This window comes from Silurus aristotelis, assembly GCF_946808225.1.
Source record: "Silurus aristotelis genome assembly, chromosome: 6".
Classification (NCBI taxonomy): domain Eukaryota; kingdom Metazoa; phylum Chordata; class Actinopteri; order Siluriformes; family Siluridae; genus Silurus; species Silurus aristotelis.
This window is the reverse complement of record NC_139579.1, coordinates 31,777,139-31,795,043: the sequence shown is the minus strand read 5'-3', so window position 1 is coordinate 31,795,043 and position 17,905 is coordinate 31,777,139. Positions and strand designations below refer to the sequence as shown.

Genomic DNA, 17,905 nt, shown 5'->3' with positions numbered 1-17,905 from the left:
GTTTCACAAAGTCAAATTTAAGACTTTTTAATTTTAGAATGTAATGTAAGCCCTATATCACAACATCAGAAAACACACACACATACGCTGCTAGCAACTGGCCCTAAATTCATTTATTTCAAGCAAAGTATCGATAAACTTTAATTCCCCATTGCTAAATCATAAAATCAGTTTTACCTTCGTGGTACAACCCGAGATTCGCCCCAATAACAGAAATCTGATTGGCTGTTGCATGTTCGTCTCATTTGTCGTAGTAATACAGCGAATCATATATGGACAAGTGAAAGAATGAATTACAATACCACGGAAACTAACAAACAAAATCATTCAAGTGCTGCAAAAGCATTTCAATAAGAGGTCCCTGGACTTCGGAAAATTAAGAGCTTGTTAAAAGGATCAAGGAACAGCAAATTTGAGTCTTTTTAACCCCCTAAAATTAGTTTTTTTACATTTTAGACTTTTTAAAATGCCACGGAAACACTGATGACAGTCGGATAGTTTATGGATCCTTCCAATTTATAGCTACAAATAAATAAAAAGTATTCTATTGGTAATAAATGTACACATAGGCCTAGCGATCTGCAGTTTAACAACAGAGCTCTAGAGATGTCGAGGTTTCCTCCCGGGTAATGACGCATCCGTGAGCCGTGTACGTCGTTCGAAGTCTTACCAAGCAAGATATGAATCAAACGATTTTCCGCCGACATTTTACACCAGTTTCATAAGTGCTTTCCAACTGAGGATATTCAAAGAAGAACGACTTGCGCAAGATATCGACCCTCTGGGCCGAGCACCCCAGCAGGCCACACGGTCCAAAACGAACAGTGGAAGCCGTACCAATAAAGCCATCAAGCATAAACTTTTTAGCATCGATTTCGTCTTCGAGGAGCATTCTCCCGACAAACAATTGTACCTCCTTTGCTTGACTGACCTTTCTGATAAAGACACCCCCAAAAATAGCTTCTTTATTTCCTCCCTGCCGTCCCCAGCAGACATGGCTCGGTGTGGATGTTGCAACCTTTTAGCCAGTTTGCTTCAGAGCGAAGGGACATAAATCTCCCCGAGCGTGTGCGTCACAGAGGTCCGCATTGATAACGGCTGCCAAAAACAGCAGCCGGATGGATGGCCTGCGCTATTCTCTGCATTGTGTGTTTATCACGGGCGAAGGAGCCCATTAAGTGGCGTGAAAACACAGATGCATCAGAACCAGAGCGCTCCAGGTCGAGGCGGCACATGCTGGTAGTTAATCCGATCCGACGCGCTCGATGAACACAAACCGAAACTAATTGGCACCGTAACGATGACGGACCGATGCAGGGTTATGATACAAACTGCCAGCGATCTTTACACTCTGCGTCCATCCCTGTGGCTCTAAATAAATTAGCGAAAAATAAATAAATCATACCAAGAGTAATGTGGACTCTGGCTTCATTATTAGAATCAGCCTGCAATTAACATCAATTGAGTGATTGATTTATAAACCCCCCCATTTAGCTCGAGATGTTTATCCGCGATGATATTCGAGCAATTATCAACTGACACATCTAAACACCTTTTAACAAACCTGTAATTAGCATAAGTGGGAGGATCATGATTTCTCATTTGTATGGACTTTGAGGACATTTGAATATGAGAATAAATAGTTTTGCCGAGGGGTCCAAGCATCATTTCAGCTTCTTCCAGCCTCATAAAAAGTTTGTGAACGCCACATATCTGACCTCGAAGCTGGCCATGGAGCGACTCCTCAAGCCCTTACGAACCCCACTTATTAACAGTTACCCTCAAGTGGCCCTCGCTGCCCCCCGCTAGTGCACTTAAAATTGATCGAGTGTATCTAATCCGCTACTACTAGCCAGGCTGGACATTAAATAAATGCAGGTCAGAAGCACTGGAGCTTTCTTCTGAGTCAGCACGAATGAGCGTTTTTTTTTTTTTACAGCATTAATCTCAGCCCTCTCTGCTTTCCCTGATGTGTCACACTGATAGCCAATGATAGCCCCGGTAAGTGGTCATCTCTCCAGAGTGCCACCAAAGCCTCTGGGACTATTTATGAGTGGCCCTAGAAGACCACACAGAGCGCCGATGTGGCTAGTCTGCAATAAAATCAATGGTTTTCAAGATGCTGGATTTTGTCATCCATATTGATGTTGTAATCTTGTAGTTCTTGACCCCATTATGTAACTTCAGGCTGCAGATTTATTTTCTCACATCTAACCTCTGGACCTTCTTTTTCTGCTAAACTCTGGAAAGATGCTGAATTATCTTTTATTGTAGACGGGGTTCCTAGACATTTTTCATTTTTAAAATTCAATACTTTTCAAGACTCAAATATGCAGACCTCCCTAAAGATATTTAAGCCCATATTTAACATCTAAAATTAACTTTCTTTCGGCTTCTCCCATTAGGGGTCACCACAGCGGACCAGCGGATTTATCCAGGCTTGGGACCAACACTAAGGCTTGTGCAACCCTAATGGCTGAAGTTGGTTCCCCGACCGGGGATCGAACCCGGCCGCAGGGGTGAGAGCGTCGCATCCTAACCACTAGACCACCAGGGAACCTTTTAACATCTCAAATCAAAATTTTAAATTCCAACTATATCATGTGTTATGTTACAACAGCTGATGTATGTCAAAGTCAGTATCTCTGATATGCAGACCGAGTCCAGCGCCAATCTTTCGGCAATGCTGATAGTCTGCTCCTAAATCCACAATAAAAGCACCTTTTGGCCATGTTCACACTTACCTTTGAAAATGCATATTTTTCTCTACATTTTGTCCTTCCGTCCACACTGAGGAGACGTTTTCAGTCAACGAAAACATACTTTAAAAAAAACGCTCTCCAAAGTGGATTAATGTGAAAACGCCGTTTTTTTGGACTGTGCTTTCAAACACGATGACGCATTTTTAGTAGCTGCCGCGATGTTTCAAAGAGCCGGAAAGTAAATAAACAGTAGGCAGAAATTGTGCGGATTGAAGCGACTTTTTGTTACATGTTTTGTTACATGTAACTTTTGAAAAGCGATTGAATACAAAAGTATGGACACAGAGATGTTTTCAAATGTATCCGTATTATTGTAGATGTAGCCTTTTGTTTTATTAAAGAAATATTTTTTTTTTACAAATTCTTAAATTTAATATAAAAAAAAATGAACAGATCTATAGAATGGAAACTTGGGGTGTGACGGTACACAAAAATCACGGTAGGTACCTCAGTTTTAAAGTCAAGATTAAATTTAATTTGGGTATGGTTGTGGGGGGAATACAAAAAAATAATTACTTGTCATTTTATTTATTAATGCAGTTTATTATGATTAACATTTGTAAACATCAACAGTTTACATTTTTAAAACAATTTCATATAAATATAATAAATATAAATAAAGCACTAAAATCAAATTTCATACTTTTTCATACTTTTCCAAAATGCGTAGGAACCCTGTGTAGATCAAATATTATTACGGTCCAACTTAATTTACTCTTAATTGGTCGCCAAAATAAAACCAATCAAAAACGCTCACCGGAAACAAGCCTAGCATGCTAGTTAGTTCAGATTCAGCAGTGAAGCTGACTCGATTAACAATGGTGATGTATAAAGCCACAGATAGAACGGGGGAGTCAGATATTTTCCATTCAATCTCTTTATCTTCACTCGCAAATAAGAACTTTGAACTCAACAATATTTGTTTTATTTTTCTTTACTTGCCCACAAATTTGAGTCCAGACTGGCTAGGCAGTAAAAAAGCCCAACGAATTGCTGGTGGGAGTGCTTTTTAAAAGCATCACTATTTCGCTCATTCTGCAAAAATTGTACACTGAAGGTTGAACTGCGCTGGTTAAGTTCAAAAAGTGTAATCGGTTTTGCTCGTTTCCTTAGAAGCTTTCACGGTCCTGACTTTCCTTTTATACACCTCCTCCACGAGTACAACGCTTCATGCATGCCCAGGTCAGAATGGATCCTTTTTTTCTGGATGGAACGATCTATCGCATTCACCGATCTGAATTTTGCTAGTTTTTTGCCCACTACATAAACAAATTACTCTTTAAAACATGTGCATCTCAGCTCAGATATTAACTCATAGTTCTTATGTACAAAAGTCAGAAAATCACAGACAGCTATTTCAGTAGTCCATATTTCTCAAGATGCCTATTTCAAGCACTGAGAATGAAGTGGAGCTTAAATAAAGATCGGTGGTAACAGTGATGTATTAGTGCATTTGTGTAATCAATGCCAATCAATATGGCTGACTGCACGCAATAATTGTTAATCCATCCCTGGGGTATTGAATCTTACTGGTAATGCGAATCAATCTATGGCACTATGGTACTGCTCTTAACATTTTATCATTAAAAACACAAACACGATTAGAAAGTCCTTCTGCAGGAGCACGACTGCTGTATAAGTGACTACCTTAGACATATTTTTGTTTTTTAAAAAATAATTATAAATGCACTGCCATGGCTCTATGCCAAAATAATTTTACAAAATTACAAAAAAGTAACACGCTATTATAAAATCTTATTGCTTTACTGACCTGAAGATAATGGCAAGGCCTCATAGGGGACTTGAGGTCTTGAGGTATCATAGGTTTCTCGAGGTTGAGCGAGGACTTGCGGTAGGCCTCTTTGGCCTGGCTAACAGTCAAAGTGGACCAAGAGCTCCGCTTCATAAACTTTCCCTCAGGACCCAAGGCCATGCCCTCACAAGCCGAGCACTTCACGTCATTGTTGCTTTTGGAGGTCTTGAGCGAAAGATCTCCAAAGTGACCTGGGACCGATTCTGGGTAGCAGTGACTTATGTGGTCCACATGGTGCCGACTCATGACGCTGGGAGTCCGGTAGGTGCTGTCACTGTCGAGGTTATCATCTGAGCTCCACCACCCGGCGATCCCTGAGCGGTGTTTGGAGTCTGCTTTGCGCTCTTTGCTCTTGCTCCTCTTGCCGTGTTTGTGGTGGCCGTGATGGTGTCCGTGATGATGGTGGCCGCTTTCCGAGCGTGAGTCTCCTTTGGTGCCGTTCATCTTAGAAGAGCCTTCCAGTGAGTGTGACTTGGTGAAGAGCTTCTGCACAGAGTGCACCAGGTGGCGGATCCGACCTGGACTCTCATTCCGCTGTTCGCTGCTGGTGGTAGCGGTGGATGTGCGCTGGTACTGCAGTGTGTGGAATCCATCACGGTGGATGGGCAGCTGCTTCTCAAATTGGTCCAGAAGGTTGGCAGGTATGCGGTTCATTTTGCCAGAACTGGAAATGTTTCCGGCACCACCTCCTCCTACTCCGCCCCCTCCAACAAAACCACCGCCGCCGCCGCCGCCGCCACCACCACCACCACCGCTGTGTCCAGTGGTGCCATCCTCCCGCAAACTCTCATGATGTGAACTGTAATGCATCCTGGGAAATGTGCTGCTGGAAACGTGGTCAGAGGCCATGGAGACAGGCATCACCATGCACTCCGAATGGATGGAGCTGCGCGGCGAGCAGCGGTGGTGGTCCATGGGGCAACTCTCAGTGGGGCTAAGCAGGTAAGATGATCGTGAGTCAGGAGCACCATGCTGGAGGTGGTCGAGAGAGTGGTCGCAGTCTGTCAGGCCACAGGAGTGTCCAGGTGTGATGTTTAGCTGGGGACGACCACCTGATAGACCTTTCATATTCCTAGGAGGGGAGGGGTAGCTGTCTTCATCGAAGTATTGGATGGGGGACCATGAATATGGCTGGTCTGCAAATGAAAAGAAGAGACAAAGAGAAAATGGCATAAAGTTACGATTTGGCTAACTAAGCATTATTCTTGGATCCCCCAATGCTTTGGATGTACAAGGGCACAAAAATTCTCTCAAACAAATAATCTCATAATCCTGGCAACGAATTTGAAGACATAGCCATCAGTGGAAACAGCCCCAAAAGTAAAAGACAACATTTAAAAAAAACATGTTTAAATTATTATCTGCTTGTCCAGTTCACTTACAAGCATCAGATCTTGGCATACACACAATTATACAAACTTTTTAATTGCTTTTTTAAAAATGACAACATATCAAGAATGGGAGCTGAGCCTTCCGAAGCACTTCCATGTACAGTACGTCAGACAGGGAACATTGTTAGCATTTCCATTTGTCCAATGCAAAGCAAAATAATAGCCTATCATTTTAACACCGAGGTGCCATCCGTCAAAGCCGGCTTTGCTTGGAGAGTACTTTGAGGAACGTCAGGACTCGTCCTTGGCAGGCAACACTCAGATTAAAATTACATTTGCGGGAATTTTTTCATCAAGGACAGATAAGAGGACTTTTAATCAAAGAGAAACAGTATCATGTATCAAGTTTAAATCTTTCTGATCTCTTTTCTTTTATGTCATTACAATTTCACACTTGTTCATGATTGTTTTAATGGATACAAGGAGAGAATTAGAGATAATCAGGTGTTGGGGAATAGTTTTTTTTAAGGGGGTGTTCTGCATTTATGTCCTATCAATGAACAGCACCTCATCAATGACTAAAGTGTATGATGAGGTTCCCTTTGGAGTCTGGTTCCTCTCAAGGTTTTTTTCTTGCCACTGGCTGCTCATTAGAAATAAACTTACAATTATAACGAACATATTTTTTATCTGTTATATCTCTGTAAAGCTGCTTTGAGACAATGTCCATTGTTAAAAGCACTTTACAAATAAAAACAAATTGGTCCGAATTGTTTTAGAGTAATAATGATGGGAAAGGGAACACCATTTTGGCTTGAAAAAGTTTACTGGGATGCTAAGAATTCGTTTTCAGCCATACTTAGCCACATCTCGGTCCCTTAACTTTGTTTAAAAACTGAATATTTCATTAAGTGCCTTCATGCTCTGTCAACTCTTGAACATCTCGTCTCAGTGGAGGTGTATGTTAAAAAAAGAGTCTGCACTTTTAAAAGATAATTAGCATACTCACTTGTGCATGGCATCTTTTGTATTGTATGCAAATCTCCAAATGAAGTCAATGTAAACAAACATGAGTCAAGAATGACCGAAATCATAAAAGACACACCTGGTGTTACTATTTAAAGCCGTTTTCAGCATTTCGATGCCCAACATAGCGCATAGGCGGGGGGTCAAAGGGTTGTCAAGCGAAAGAGCAATCACGGCACGGCAATCCTTAAGCTCTGACCACAGTGTCCACTTTAAGGGTCAAAGCCCTACGGATAGATTTGCTTTTTTGTTGTTTCTACTCTCCGAACCCAGACTAAGTACAGAGGACATTTTTATCCTCTTTATCGTATTAGCATTTAAATGGCAACACATTCACCTCAAACGAGTCTGACAGATACAAACTTCTGTCCTCCCCTGACTAACATGACTTGAAAAATAAAGTTAATGGATAATCAGGGGAGGAACTGCTTTTAAAACCAAAATGACATAACCTTCAGAGGTTTCGAAGCCTCAGTGCGAAAGAAGAATATAATATCGCAAGCATCTGTTGTTCGGCGTTGATAAGGCGCTGCAAATGGAGCAGTGGCAAATCGCAAAAGCGACAGCGCTCTATTAACAATAGCAGATTTGAATCGTGCTGACACGCGAGATGTTTCCTTATCTGCACACATCCGGCTATCTACAACATCTACTACAATTGATTACTTCTGGCAAGTGGATGGGGAAATCAATTACAGTTAAATGTGATGCTTATTGTGTAAGCCTAAGTTTAATTATTTTAAAACAACATTCATTTATGAGAAGCACTACTACTTGTGCATACTGTATCATGTTGGATCTGGAAGATAGTTCGCTTTTATGTCTTTGGTTCAGACAGACAGTAAATCATCAATTTACTTAAGTGCCTTCTGACTTCTAACGCAGAGCCCTTTCACACAAACACGCCTTTGCAGTGAAAATTTTTTTAAAAATGAAATAAAGCCAGACGTTCTTTTCCTGTTGTGTCTACAGCTCTGCCTCTGCCATGTAAATCTGTATTCCATGTAACTCTCAGGACACGCCTCCGTCTCCGTAGCGTTTGCGAAACGTCATATTTACGTAGCAGCAGCGGTGCTAAGAGAACGCCTTCAAGAAACAGTGTTGCAATCGATCTACATATCAAATATTTCTTACAAATTATTGTTCACTTTCTAAATAATAAAAGTTTAGAATATATACCCAATACCCAAAAACAAGTGAACACCAAGTTACCAAAAGTTAGTCCCCATTTGAAGTTTTAATAAGATCCACTCTTCTGGGAAGGCTTTCTGCCAAATATTAAAGATTTATAAAAATAAAAAAGAGCAACTCAGTAAGAACTTTGAGGATGGATTTGGACTGTAATTAATATCAAAAGTCTGCTACAATGAGCTCAGGACCACAGTTTGCAAAAACAGATTGGCATTTAAGTGCCCATTACTGAACACCTCAACAATGATAGAACTGTAATGAATGGATTGTAACGAATGTTAAGGATGAGGTTTCCTTTTGAGTCTGGTTCTTCTCAAGGTTTTTTCCCCATGGAGTCTAAAGGGAGTGTTTGATTCACCACTGTCACCACTGGCTCACTCATTATTAACAAACTTATAGACACTAAACTTATACATTCCAATTGTATAATCTATTTATCTCTAAAGCTGCTTTGGGACAGTGTTCATTGTTAAAAAATCCTCTACAAATAAAGCTGAACTAAACTGAATCGATTTTAGAATGTGGCTCTGGGGATTTGTGTTCATTCAGCTACAAAAGGTCAAGTTCTTCCACTCTAGATCCACCACATTACAGTATGTCTTCAAAGAAATGTTAAAAAGAATTTCTAGACAATTCAATGCTTCCAAATTTGTGGCAACACCTTGGGAAGCCACCAATAAAAGTGTAATGGTCAGGGGGTCTGGGGATGTAAATAAATAGACATAATGTCAAGTAGAAATGAGGGTTATAGCACTAGCAACAGCAGAAGCATATTGAAGGAAATGAAGCACAAGACACAATAGGCCTGTCAGGGAACAGCCTGCCACGCCTTCCCTCAACACTCCGGACGCTTGTAGTCTATCTCCGTCATACTAAGTACCAGCACCTGGTGCTCATTACCTACTCGGCCCTATATAAGCCCCTGCCATTCCCACAGTTAACGTCTGTTCTACTATTTCATTAAGGAGAACATACCAGGACTACTCGCGTGGAGTCTTTCTTCTCATGAGAACTTTACCGATTTCAGAGTTTCTGAGACCGTATGGACTTGACCTTTCCTAAGGTTTCCTCGCATTATAGTGACTTTTATAGTACTACTGCTCGGTATAGATGTATGTGAGTTTGTTGAGTGCCGTCATTAAAAACCCTCGAACTTTGTTACTTCGGTTTTCGATTGCATCTCTACGAACCCTGACGAGGCCATTGTCAACAATGACATTCTGAAGCTACAATGGGGGAAAAATATTTCCTGTATGGCAGTTGTACAGATTAAACCAACGTTTTATGTCTAAATTGTGAGTCATGACCAGGGTCGGTGGCAGCATTGGACAAGAATTTGCATCTTGATCACCCTCTATTTTCCACCAAGTAATTATTTTAGCCAAAGAAAAAATAACAGAAAATAATAGCATGATTTCGAACTTCTGTTCGGATGGCAGCCTACAGAGAATGAACAATGATTAGTCTGCACCATTCCTCCCCAAAGCCCCGCCCAGCAGAATAGTTTTTCACCTCTCACCTCACACTACTTTCAGTTAGGCACATTTTAGCTACATACTGGCTTTTTTTTTTTAGTTTTTTTTTTTTAAGTTTGTCTACTTTTCTGTTTGGGATTGTTGTGCAGCAGCTAACAAAAGCTTATTTAACCAACATAACATTTCATTCCACTTTATTCAACTGCCGTTACAACTTGACGTGTGTGACGAATCGTTTTTAAGCCTATCAAAGCTTAGTGCTGCATGTGTCTGTAGCGATGCTGCTGTTAGCACATTTGTTTAGCCACAGGTTGTGGCTAATTTCAGTTTACCCTCCACACACCCTGCTTCTCCTCAGTCCTCAACAAGTGCCCCAAAGCAGTCCCATCTTATGGCTGTTTCAGCCCCAGTTCAGGCAATTAGCGGTTTTAATAATGACGTTTGATTCCAGCTAATATTAGCTCATTAGCCAATGCGTGCTTTTAGTTAAATATGCCACTCATTTAAACCTTCTTGGTATCGCACATGACCATGGCTGGAGTACTCTGTTCTTCGGGATGCATGCTTCTGTTTCCCATGTCGTAAATATACCACTGAGAATGAGAGCCACGTTTTTTATCTTGTGTCATTTTTAATCTAATCAAATTAAAGTTTTTTTTTATATAGCACCTTTTATACCCAGATTTTTACAAAGTGGTTTACAATAAAAAAGAGCATTTAAAACCACGTATCAGTCAAGAAACACAAATAAAACAATTGAAATTTTACATTCTTTAGTAATTAAAAACCAAAGAAAAAAAAGGTTTTAAAAAAGATATAAAAGTACCCAGATTTGAGGTTTAACCTTTCCACAGTTTAGGAGCATGTGATGGGAGGTTTGAAGTGAGTGTGATGAAGAATGGCGCTGTAGTAAGTCATGGCATTTCGGGAGCTGAAATATTTAAAGCCCAATAAACAATAACTTTAATTATATTAAGACTTCAACATTAAACCTGAAACAAACAGTTAGTCAGTGCAGCAAAGCCAAAACAGGAGTATAATGTTTATATTATTATTATTATTATTATTATTATTATTATTATTATTATTATTATTATTATTATTAACTATTTAACAATTAGGTTTCAGGCTACTTTATAGTTGGTTAAAAAGTAATAAAGTGAGGAAAAAAAAAAATATATATATATATATATATATATATATATATATATATATATATATATATAAATTATTATTATTTTTTTTTATAAAAAGTGGCAAAAAAGCGTTATATAATCTTCTAAAACTGTCTTTGGTTAAGCATTGAATTGGGGAATAAAAAAAAAGTGCAATAAAAGTGGAAAACAGTAACATTTTATATAATGTTCTGATTTTTAATGGAGCTTGAAAATAGACTTGATAAGTTGATTTTGGTTTTATTTTGATTTAGGGTTAGGGTTAGGGTTAGAAATAATCCAATCCAGTAAAAACAAGATTTAAGTAAAAATACAGTTAAAGGTTTTCAAAGTTTTAGCACTGTTTAATTTTACTTTGAATTTGACTTTTTCTAATTTTGTAAATATTCGTTATAATGAGAACTGGATTAGGTGTTGGGGTCAACACCTTGATTGCCCACCTATAATTTGTTCCATCACACACTAATATAAATGGTTGAATCGTCCCTGTTCATGACCGTACAGAAGATGTTGCTAATTACTGTCAATGAGCGGTCATGTTGACATCTGATGGTGATCTCTGCGACCTTTTCACATGTTTTTTGCAGAGGTTGGAAATTCCAAGGTGCTACGAAACATTAAATAAAACAACAGAGTTAGGTTGATGGATGTGCAGTTAAAGAAGGTTCCAGCTGAAAGCTGGTCAGTAGGTCAAGAGTTTTCAGTCAACCTGCTGAGGAGGATCACAGGGAGTAGAAAGGTGTGTATGCCTAAAGGAGATCAGAGAGCTAAGAAGTGGTGAGGTGGTAGAGGGTATTAAAAGCGAGCAGCAGGATTGTGAATCTGGTATGTGATGGGCAGGTAGTGAGGCTGAAATAAGTGTGGGTTTTTTCTGTGTTTTTGGTGTTTCAAAGCCCAGTTTTAGCTCTTGTCTGTCTCCTTTTTATTGGCGAACGAGCCAATAAAAAGGAACCGCCGCTCAATTAGTACATAGTTTATACATTACGCCGCTCGATTAGTACATAGTTTATACATTACGGCAAAGTAAATTGCTCTGTTTTGCTAAATGATGTACTTTAATTTGTTCAATAATTCACAAATTACAATACACTACCCCATACCAACAGCCATTCTTTAAGATTCCCTAACCCTAAACCCTAACACCTAAAACTCAAACCCTAACCCTACAAACTAAACCTAACCCTAACCCCTAAAACTCAAACCCTAACCCTACAAACTAAACCTAACCCTAACCCCTAAAACTTAAACCCTAACCCTACAAACTAAACCTAACCCTAACCCCTAAAACTCAAACCCTAAACCCTTAAACTCAAACCCTAAAACTACAAAATAACCCTAACCCCTAAAACTAAACCTAACCCAAACCCTAACCCCTAAAACCCAAACCCTAACCCTACAAACTAACCCTAACCCATAAAACTCAAACCCTAACCCTACAAACTAAACCTAACCCTAAGCCCTAACCCTTAAAACTCAAACCCTAACCCCTAAAACTCAAACACTAACACTACAAAATAAACCTAACCCTACAAACTAAACCTAACCCAAACCCTAACCCCTAAAACTCAAACCACAACCCTACAAACTAACCCTAACCCCTAAAACTTAAACCCTAACTCTACAAACTAAACCTAACCCTTAAACTCATACCCTAACCCTAAACCCTAAAATTCAAACCCTAGCTCTAAACCCTAACCCCTTAAACTCAAACCCTAACCCTACAAGCTGAACCTAACCCTAACCCCTAAAACTCAAACCCCAAACCCTAACCCCTAAAACTCAATCCCTAACCATAGAAACTAAACCTATCCCTAAAACTCAAACCCTAACCCTACAAACTAAACCTAACCCTAAACCCTAACCCCTAAAACTTAAACCCTAACCCTACAAACTAAACCTAACCCTAAACCCTAACCCTACAAACTAAACCTAACCCCTAAAACTCAAACCCCAACACTACAAACTAAACCTAACCCTAAACCGTAACCCTTAAAACTCAAACCCTAACCCCCTAAACTCAAACCATAACCCTAATCCCTTAACCTAAACCCCAAAACACAAAACCCTAACCTTACAAACTAAACCTAACCCTAACCCCTAAAGCTCAAACACTAACCTTACAAACTAAACCTAAACCTTAACCCTAACCCTAAATCTTAACCCCAGGAGTCTTAAAGGGACAACCTGTATATGTTTATATATATGTTGTTAGTGTACTCATCAGCTCCCACACATTTTTACTCTGCCCAGAGAGTTTATATTTACTTGCTGTGCATTTATACACTTATATATTACATGTTGTACATATATTTGCATATTTATCTGCACTTGTGAATCTATCTATCTATCTATCTATCTATCTATCTATCTATCTATCTATCTATCTATCTATCTATCTATCTATCTATCTATCTATCTATCTATCTATCTATCTATCTATCTATCTAATTACTATAGCAATAAAAGCTGGGCCACCTGGTAAATATATATATCTTCAGACTATTGCAACAATATGTGCCACTTTATCCAACCTCATGTACAGTGTGATGAGGGTCATGAACAAAGAGATGGACACGAACGCTTGATGATCCATTTTCCCAAAGGTTAAACACGGTCTCCTAGAAAAGCAGAGCTTTTATTACAAAATCAAAAATGTGGGAAATCATGTACTTAACCCTCAGAGAAGCAGTGATGGTGAGACCGCCTGTTTGATTTGAGTCCGAGTCAGTAGATAAAGTGGACATGGCCAGCAGTGCTTCAGTGGTAATGGATTTTCTAATTCGTGTGGGTTTTCTGGACGGAAAGAAATTGAAGGAGGTGTGACGGTCCGCTATGAGGTGATCTCTCCTCTCGGCAAGTATCGGTAAAATTCCTGCAAGGTGGCACAAGCTGAAAGTGTTTGCTTAAACAAAAAAAAAGAGATGAAGAGATATAGACCTAGAATGTGCGACGCAGTGTCGGGGAGAAGAAGGCATCTTGGAGGACAGGTACATCATTTACAGTGGAGAGTTTTCTTCAACATCAATATGACCTTTAAGATGTAGGCTGGGAAATGGACTAGTGCAAGAAAACACCTGACCAGATTCACAGGTTTTGGAACTTGCCAAAGCAACAAGCAAGGAAAGAATGCTAATCAGATTGTGAGCTAGCATTTCATTCCAACTAGCTTTTTTTTGTCTTTGGGAATTGATTTGATAGATTGTAGGGCTAAGTATCAGCAGCAACCGATACATGTAGAAGGATCTCTCAGCCAGATTCCCAGCATCATGTCTTGGTACAGTCTGTTCTGAAAGGTCTTCAAAGTCTTTTAAGACCACACCAACTTATAGATCACCACCTAGATGCTGGTAATGAGTTAGTCCCAGGTGTACAAGGTGGTATCAAAGTCTCAAAGCAGCTTCACTGGTGCATAAGAATTCGAGTGAATGTTGTGTATTTATCCCTGATGATTGTGACTAAGGCAAGAAAAACTCCCTCAGATGAATGAGAAAGGAACCTTCTGAGGAACCATCATGCACAAGTTGCTGAACGGTTTCAAAATGTTTTCAAGGTTGAGCTCGTTAAGTTTTCCTGATCGCTTGTCTTATTCCAGCGATGTTCTTCCGGTCCTGAAACATCTCGAGCCACTCGTCCCAGGGTCGTCGCGTGTCAAACATACATGTCAAACGTCTCTGTAGCAGAATCGTTGCTGTCTACGATGAAATGACGTGGTAACACACATGGTCAGAATAGCACCAGTTACACCATTAGTCTCAAAGTTTTATTTTTTGTTAATTTTTATCATTTTATTGTTTGTTTTTTTAATAACTTATTTACATTTGTGAACATCAACAGTTTACATGTTTAAAACTATTTTAAATAAAATGCCTGCTTGGTTAAATAATATATAAAATTATATTTTATAAAAACAAAATAAATAAATATAAAAATAATAATAAAATAATAAATAAAAAAAAAAAAAAAAAAAACCTTATATAACACATCAAATTAATGCAATACACAATTTTATTATATTGATTAAAATGAGCAGTTGATTAAATTGGCACAAATTAAATTGATTAAATAAAATGTTATAAATGCAAAACTTTAATTAAATAGTTTACATTTGTTAGACCACGTTCGGGTAATACAGACGTATGTGTATATATAAGTGTTTGTGTGTGTTTTATATTAAGTATTTAATTTTCCAAAGATATGTTCTACGGAACTTTTATACTTAATCATCATTTATTTACTTCCTCAATATGCGGAATTGTCATGATTTTCTTCTTTTAGGAGAAATTCTTGAAGCTGGATATAAAACGCAAAAGAATCCATATCGCACTGTTGTAAAAAGCGATGGCAGGAAGTGGCAGCAATTTCGTGCATGCGCAAAACAAAAGTTTTACAACGAACAAAATAATTTATTCCTGCACACTACAAATCGTATTTCCAGTACACAGTGAGTAACTGCAGTGACACTGCGCTAACACCAGTTTCTTTTTTATACCCCTGACACTGTTAATAAAAAGTACAGTGGCACTGCGCTCAATATGCGATGCAGAGACTAAACAAACTTCCGGTCACCCACTTAATACGTTCATGAGGGATCTCTGGACATGAAAAAGAATTGCATTCGGTACACGTGCACTCAAACAAAAGCCCTGTACCGAACTGGATCTGTGCGAATACGTGTACCGTTACCCCCCTAGTGGTCACTGAGCAAAACAAAAAGCAGCTCAGGCCACTCTGGTTACTTCTGGAAACCATCTGTTCTGGAGTGCCAATGTCTATGTGAGTCCTTTCACGTCCAAAGGACAAAAGTCAAAAAAAGGGAGTGTGAATAACCTTCCCAAAAACAGACCCCCCACCTGCAGGGCGACTATTTTTTATTTCGCTTAAATAATTAATCATTTACAGCACGACACCTTCACTGCTGCTTTTGCTTTTCATGATCGGCCTCATGCAAGTTCTGTGAGATAAAACAAGAGTCCCTGAGGCCATTTTGGCTCATGTTGCATCAACAGTTCTGGAGAAAAGCTCCACAGCTCTCCTAGCTGGACACGGATAGCCTTGAGCACTTTGTTTTGCTTTTCCCACTTCCTGTGGCATCTGTATTCCCTCACAGCTGAATTTTTACTTCTGTGGATGATGCAATGGATGATAGCCACAACAGAGATTAGACAAAATAAACACTCATCTCAAAATAGCGATCCTTTTCTAGACTAAACATTTCTGATTAAACCAAACAAGATCACTTTTACGGAGCTTAGGGGATAAAATCCCTCTGGGAAGATGTGATAAATGTTGAGAATCTCAATCTATCTTTTTTTTTTTTTTTTACCTGTTCTATGCTGTAAACTTAATTTCCAATTATGTCTGAGAAAGTCAAGGTCAATCCTGATGTATCACCTACTAAAAGTTCTAAAGATAATACCTTTATGTTTAGTGAATATAAATGTGTTCCTTATAACTGTATGTTTATCACTAATGCGTGACCCAGTGGTGACTGTGGTGAAGGAAAAACTTCCTGAGATGGAATGAGAAAGAAACCTTTAGAGGAACCGGACTCAAAAAGGAACCGGGCCTCAGCCTCACCCTCAACATTGAATGTCCACTCATTACAGTTTTCTAGGGTGAAACTAAGGTGGTAATCTCTAACTTGGGGATTTGTATCCAAAAAGTTTGAATGATCCCCCAAAAACTCTTCCAGAATGATGGTGCCCACGTGCACATAAAGCTTCAAGTAGACCATGCTGTTGGGTTGAAATGGAAGAACTCGTGTCCTGCACAGAGCCTTGACGTCCTTAACTTTTTCAACCCCTCTAAACACCTTTAGAATGATCTGGAACTGGAGACTGAAGTCCTCTAACATCAGTGTTTGATCTCACTACTGTTTTCTGTAGATGAATGAACACAACTCCACACGACGACAAACCAAAATCTAGTGTAAACCCTGAAAGAATGGACCTCACTACAACATGTGAGGAATAAATCTGGAATGAGATGTTCAGGAAACACAGAGTATGCATAATAGAATGTCCTTGCATAGCAATCGTATATATTAGCATAAGCTCAAGTTTCAGGATGAAATCAGTTTCTATTTTTCACAGCAGTTGTGTCCAGCTGTGCTGCCAAATCGACCCAAAACTACAAATCGAATAATAGTGTTGGATTAGATTAAAAGTGAAAGCTAACACTATTCTTGCTAATTATCTGTCCAATGGACTGAAGTATAAAAACACGAAATCTTGTAGGACTCCTTATTACAAAATAAACCAGGTGTATAATACAATATATAGAAGAAGAGTGGAGGTTATTAGAACAGCAAATGGAGACTAAATGTGGAATGGGATGTTCAAAACTGATTAGATTTCGATTCGATTTCACACAACGCAACACGACTCAATGGAAAAAAAAACGAATTGCAGTTCAATACGGTACAAATAGTTAAATTTATCTCTTTGGTTCAGACAGACGGCAAATCATCAATTTACTTAAATGGCTATTGAGTTATTTTATGGTCCTTTCACAAACACGCGTTTGTAGTGCAAAACAGAAACGAAAAAAGAAAAAGATGAAATAAACCCAGACGTTCTTTTCCTGTTGTGTCTGCAGGAAGTTACAGCTCTGCCTCTGCCATGTTAATCTGTATTCTATGTGATTTTCAGGACACGCCTCGGTCTCCATAGTGTCGGTCATATTCACGTAGCAGAGAGAACACACTCGAGAAACAGTTTACTCGATGAGAAATCGATCTACAGATCAAATATTTACAAATGATTGGTCACTTTCCGAATAATTAAAGTGTAGAGCATCCATTAATAATTATATATAAATAAATCGATGCAAATATGTTAATAAACAATGCATCGCGATACAAACGCCACCTTTTATCCGATGCACTTTTTTTAAATCAATGCATCACATCGTTACCTTTTATAATAAAAAAACAATGAACATTATCTCAGCCGATTATGAGTTTGATTCACAATGGAAAGAATAAAAAAATTCTGAAAGAAGTCATGACACTTATGCTTATTTTTGGGCTGGTTAATGAGTATTGTGACTGAGTTTGAAGCAAGAATCTGATCAACTGAATTAACGAGGAATAGCAGACTTTTCCAATGAATCTCCTTTAATCGTTAAAAAA

General features: G+C 38.9%; 1 protein-coding gene across 12 annotated transcripts in view; it reads right to left on the bottom strand.

Annotated features, from left to right (window-relative positions):
- dlgap2a (discs, large homolog-associated protein 2a) overlaps positions 1 to 17,905 on the bottom strand; it is a 274,067-nt gene that overhangs the window by 80,328 nt on the left and 175,834 nt on the right. For all 12 annotated transcript variants that reach the window (XM_083544539.1, XM_083544532.1, XM_083544538.1 and 9 more), the window contains one exon: positions 4,534 to 5,711. In XM_083544539.1, coding sequence (XP_083400665.1) covers positions 4,534 to 5,711 — 1,178 coding nt within the window. The remainder of the gene's footprint in view (positions 1 to 4,533; positions 5,712 to 17,905) is intronic.